Consider the following 6,000-nt stretch of genomic DNA (forward strand, 5'->3'; position numbering starts at 1 on the left):
CAGACTGTCATAGGGTCCAAGAAAGCTTTGATCAAAATATCAACATGTTTCAATGATTAAATTTGGCTAGGCAAAATCCTCACAAAAGAATACCTTGCTTCTGATCCTCTACAAGGTAGTTGCAGGTTTTTGAAACAACAGCTTGTTTTTGAAACTTAAATCAAATTAGAGATGTGGGTGCTAGGGTTCTAATGGACTTGAGCAGAAACATGCATCAAATGTGGGGGACGAAATCTGGAGGCTGTGGGTTGAATTCAGATGGATTATAATGGTGAATTTAGGCTGAGGATTGGCTTTATTGAACTAGGGATTCCACAAAGAAAACAACAAAGGGGGAAGCTATGGGTTTCAGAAAAGGTTACGAACAGAATTGGGGGGGGGGGGGGGGGGCAGCAGCTCGTTAACAGTTGAAACTGATGAAGACTTGAATGTGAACCTTGAATCTTGATGGTGTTCTTCAACCTCGTTGAAGAGGATGCTTTGATTACCCTCCTGGGTTTCACACCATCAGAGTCAACTGGTCTAAACAATCCCAAAAACAAACCTCCCAGGCTTCCCAGCAACAAGGAGTTGACTGATTCAGTGCCAACAACGGCTTGGACTTCAAACGCTAGGGAGCTAATGATGCTAGACTTTAAGCACTAGATAAAGAGATCTCACACTAGAGAAGAAGGCAGCAGCAGCAGCAGTATCATCAATGTAAGCAAATATTTGATTTTTCAAGTTCTACTTTACTCTTCCCAGGTGACGGTAATAATAGGGCTTTATTCAGCCAACTACAAGTCCTAATTAAAAGAGGAAAATCAAGAGGAAAATCAAAGTATAACAGAGCCACCTTACTAATTTGTGGGAAGTTGTGGGGGTCCTAATTGAGGACTAATTAAGTGATGTGAGATTCTTAGTGAGCTTATATATATATATATATAAATAATGTGGTAGTAGAAAATCCCCATTGGGAGACTCACCCACCACAGCCAGGTGTGCAACCCAGGTCGAACACCGGATTAGTCAAGGCAAAGCCTTGGAACCGGGGTTGGCAACCAAAAAAAAGAAATTATTATTATTATTAGTATGATGTTAAGTCCTCTACTGTTGAGTTTCTGAAATGAATTAATGAAAATCCCAGCAACCATCTGCCTTGAAGATCCTTGTCTTGTGATATAAGCTCTTTGGTGTTCACAAAAGAGCATGGAGCTGCAGGGGTGACAGAAGACCCACCTGCACAGATCTCCCAATTGTGACAGCATAAACAGGTTCAGAGTCGTCAGACAAATAGTCTTGTTTCCTCCGACCACGACTTTCTATTAGTTCGAAATGTATAATCCTTTTGACTGGAAAGCAGAATCATCCCCATACTGTCCAACAAATTTTATATTTCTCCATCCCTGCCACATGGGGCAGTATATGTAGAATCTTCTTACCAGGTATCATGCATTCATAAAGGGAATACACAAAATCATATTGTGTTTGCAGTGCCCATTTTAAATCTTCCATAGTATTTGAAAACAAGTTCAATTCATGAGAAGTAGGCTTGATATGACTACCACATAAAAAGCTTCCGAGAAGGAACTCTTGATGTCTTTTAATACATTTTGATGGTTTGACATGGGATAAAATTACCTTTTGCTCTATGTATAACAGGTCAGAGCCTCACATTCTAGTCAGACCAACTAGGATTGACTTTTCCCTTGGTTTTTCACATAGTTGAATCCCAACAAAGAACTCAGCTTACAATTACCCTAGTTATTTCAAATCGCATTTTTAACATTTTCAGTATAACCCTTGGAACTATATAAATTATATATCTTTGTTTTCCCATTTAAAACGTTTGTTTGGGATGTAACTAATTGACATGAATTAATTAAGCTCAACCATGTTCATTATTTTGAATTAATTTTTAAACCCTCATTGACAAATATTTAAATGGAAAAGCTTCTAGAAGTAGGCTACCAACAGAGATGCAGTATGCAAATAAGAATCTCAGGAACATTAGGAAAGGGGTATAAGAGAAACCCAAAAGAGAATCATAGTACTGAATGCATTGCATTAAGTTCATATCTACCATGTATGCCCGAAACGCAGTTTGAATTCGTGTAGCCGCAACATCCTCAACTGGCATACCAAGTACAGCAGGATCTCCACCATCGCCATTCGAGAATTTACTAGAAGATTCTTTATGAGAACGACGTCCCCACTTGAATCCATTTGATTTTCTTTTAGGTGTGGTTCCCTATCTCCACAGAGTGCATGCACATATTAGAAAGCGATCAAAAGAACTCAAGCACATGAGATTAGAGGGGAACTAGGCAGGACCTTTTGCCATAATAAAAAACAATAATCTTTTGTCATCAAAAAAGACAATAATCTGTCAGATTCGTCTTTTACAACAAAAAGACATCCTTACTCCAAACTTTCCCCACTCTAGAGGTGAGCCACCTCTTGCATGAGTAACATTCTGAATACATCCAATGCTCCCTATTTCCTAATAGTATGCCAGCTTTTCCCCCAAACAAGTTTCTTACACAAGTGATATTTGCTGATCAATTCCTTATTTCTTTGCGAGGGATGGGCATGACTACTTAAAGTCAGGGGTCCACCAATTCTGCAGCCTAGATCAGTTCATCGGCGCCCAAAACAGGAAACTGGAGGTGTTTTGATTTTTGTTATATGGACAAACATAAAATTTATTCACTTCTCATATTCATTGTCGCATCAAAACAGCCAAAGAGAATAAGCTTCATCAGAGTAATTTTAAAAAACATCACATTGCTACATCCTTTTAGGGAAAAGTTGAAACAAGGGAACAAAAAGATGCAAAATATCTTGAGTTTCTCATATAAATAGAAGTCTCTCTACAATACCTATTTAGCTTGTCTCATTATGAAAAGAACTGGAATACTTCAATAACCGCATAGCCCAGATCTTCTGAAGTAGCCCAAGCCCAACCACTATAAACTAAGTCATCTATCTAACAAGTATGAACATCAGCTCCCACTTTTAATAAAGAATATCGTTATATCTATAAGAAACGCCCATTTAAGCCTATAGGATTTAAAAGAGGGACATATATCAATTCATGTAATATAAGGTGTCTTAATTTTCAGATGACTAAATTTACTTTTGGTACTTAATAACATATGCAACAAAAAGAAGAAAGAGAATACAGAGATACCTATGTATAAGATGGATTCAACAAGAAACAGAATGGCATGAGAAAACATGCACATTCCTAATTGTCAAACTCAAATAGGGCAGGTTAATTTTTTATTTTTTTTTTTTGGCGGGGGGGGGGGGTGAAAATATTATGGGTGTTGAATGCACATTAAAATTTCCAATCCCCATTCCTCCAACCCCTGCCCCCCGAATGCACAAACACAAAAAAGAAAAAAGAACATAAACCTGCGAAGAAAGAAAATGAAATAAGCATTTCTACCTTTAGTTGTTTGGGTTTCTCCTCCTTCCCTTTTTTTCCACTAATTATGGTCTTAAACCAGTCTCCAGAACCCATTATTCACCAAGATGTTTGGGACTATATGTAATCTACTAACAAATACCTGAAAGAAAAGAAATTAGGAATTAAATTTCTTGAAGAAGAATCAAACGTCCCAGTGAGAAAGAAATTAAAATATTAAATATTTAGAAAAAATAGAATTCAAAAATTGATGGCTGCAACACAAAACTACAACAAGCACTGTGAGTAACAGCAAATTGATTTTCTTTCTCTCTCACTCCCCACCTCGGACCCCCACCCCCGGCATTAGCATTGGGGAGGGTGCAGTGGAGAGACAATAACACAGCAGAACGAGATGTTTTCCCACCCATATATATCAAATGTGAACTTCAATTGATTGATAGGTGAATGATTTTTCATGTTGTTGAGATGAGAATAAAACACAAAATTATCTCTTAAAATAAATATATTGCTGAGAAAATACAGGCAATATTCTGTTGGTGCAACAGAAAAGCAACACCCTGGAATTCATGTGCAGGCAATAAAATCTTAAAGCTTCACAAGTAATGCATGAAACGAGATTGTATCAACAGCGGGGAAGTGAGACTGTCTACAACATAACTAGTGTAGCGGTCAGGTTAAAGTTGCATGGATGATAGAGAATAGCAGCTTATCCATGGCACTTAGAAAATGCTCCCCCTAGTAACTTCATAGATTTAGAAAGAAAGGAAGGAAAAAAAAAATATCAGGAATGCAAGACAAAGGGGAAAAAATCATCAGGAATGCAAGATAAACAATGGGTTATAAACCATTCATGGATCCTTGAACGTGTTATATGGCACCATTAGCAACAAGGATGACCAGATTGTAACTCCACTGTATTCTACAAAGAGAAAGGGGACAGAGGAACAGTAAGTAGTCTGGCTGGCAATTAAGTTGGTTTTGAGATGGACATAGTAAACAGATTCACATGACTATAATGTACATGCATCACAGCAACGAACTTCATGAGAGAGAACCAGAATCTTTCAGCTAATCAACTTAACTTCAAAGCTTAAGAGTAAAAAACCGCTGGAAAATACAAAGGACTACATTAACTGAAGCTGATGGTGCTTTTATATTTACAACATTTGATGACTTTAATGGAGTATGGATTCAATTTCTTTGCTTCCCAATATTTGCAGGATGCAGTTGCATCTGAATCCAGTCTCACAGAAACCAAAGAAAGGGTAAATGTTAAATTTTGATCTTCTCGCCAGATTGTTTCCACAGATGTTAGCTACTCTATTTTTTGTCCAACAACAGAATTACTTATTCCAATGAGTAAACTAGGCAATAACCCTACACATTCGTTGTTAAGGATGATCAGTATTATCAATGGATGAAAAACTGGGATCAATTAACTCAGCAAAAAAAAAAAGGAAAAGGCCCAGAACTCTGAATCCAGACAATGATTCGGATTCAGCATCCAGCCATAGCTTGAAAAGAAACAGTATCGATTCAATCTCATAGTTCATAGCTCAAAACTCTGAATCCATGGAATAATTGCTCAACATCTCTCTGAAACTATATTCAATTTGAAATTCCTGCACTGCAGGATGAGATAGGAAAGCTCAATAAAAAACTACGCAAATGCGTATTACCAGAGAAGATTTCTTAAAAAGTTCAGGTAACACTAAACCCATTACAACTAAGAAATACCCAATTCGTGAAATTGAAAAGATAGATCACTGATATATCTCCGCACATAACTAACCGCTGCTTGAGCCTAGATCCCCTTAACAAATGAACCTCGGAGAGTTTCTACACAGAGACAAAACTAGAAAGAGCAGAAACAAAAAGTACAAGCGGGTAAGGATGCTATACCAGATAAGAAGCTGCACATGGTTGAAGGAGGATCAGAGAGGTGTTTTGGGAAGGTGGGTTAGTATTGATTTTGGAGAAGAAAGTTAGTGGAAGTAGTAGTAAAGAAGAAGAAAAGCTTGAGATTTGAGAGAAGAGAAACTGCAAAAATGATGGATATGGATTAGAGTGGCCCATTTCCAAGCTTTAATTAAAAAGTCGTAGAAGAAGAACAAAAGAAATTGTAAAAAAATCATAAAAATGCGTAATAATTTTTCTTGGGTTTATGTATATCAATCAATAGAAAGATTTGAAGTCTCAACCGACGCCACAACTCATTTGAAGCTGTTGGCAGATCTTTATTACTCCTAAACAATAAAGAAAGACTATAGCGACGGGAAAACCAACTAATGACAAATTTGACATTGACGTCTCTCCTATTGTATATTCCCCCAGGTTTTCATTTGGAGTCATTTGTACAGATTCCTTACTCATTAAACAAAAATAAGGAGCTGACCATACTTAGGGCTTCTACGAAAAAAATAAAATAGAATCTATAAGGGTTACCTCAGAGGCTGACACGTGGTCAAGGTGCCAATCGAATGCTAAAAATAGTTGTACACATATCTCAGGTTCATCTGCGCCAGCTTATAGAAACTTCAAACTGCAGACTGCAGTGCATAATCCTTTTAAATTTTATATGAACT

General features: G+C 37.2%; 1 protein-coding gene across 3 annotated transcripts in view; it reads right to left on the minus strand.

Moving 5' to 3' along the window:
* Positions 1-5,612, minus strand: part of IQD9 (IQ-domain 9) — a 30,414-nt gene extending 24,802 nt beyond the window's left edge. The window contains exons 1-3 of one of the 3 annotated variants that reach the window (XM_089168956.1): positions 5,318-5,612; positions 3,434-3,554; positions 2,063-2,230 (exon numbers count right to left, since the gene is read on the minus strand). In XM_089168956.1, the coding sequence (XP_089025082.1) occupies positions 2,063-2,230; positions 3,434-3,508 (243 nt within the window). In that variant the 5' untranslated portion in view covers positions 3,509-3,554; positions 5,318-5,612. The other 2 variants (XM_089168958.1, XM_089168957.1) reach the window with 2 other exon arrangements.
* Positions 5,613-6,000: the final 388 nt, after the last annotated feature.

Source organism: Hakea prostrata, chromosome 9 (genome assembly GCF_041222555.1).
Source record: "Hakea prostrata isolate BN-2017 chromosome 9, UWA_Hpros_2, whole genome shotgun sequence".
Classification (NCBI taxonomy): Eukaryota; Viridiplantae; Streptophyta; class Magnoliopsida; order Proteales; family Proteaceae; genus Hakea; species Hakea prostrata.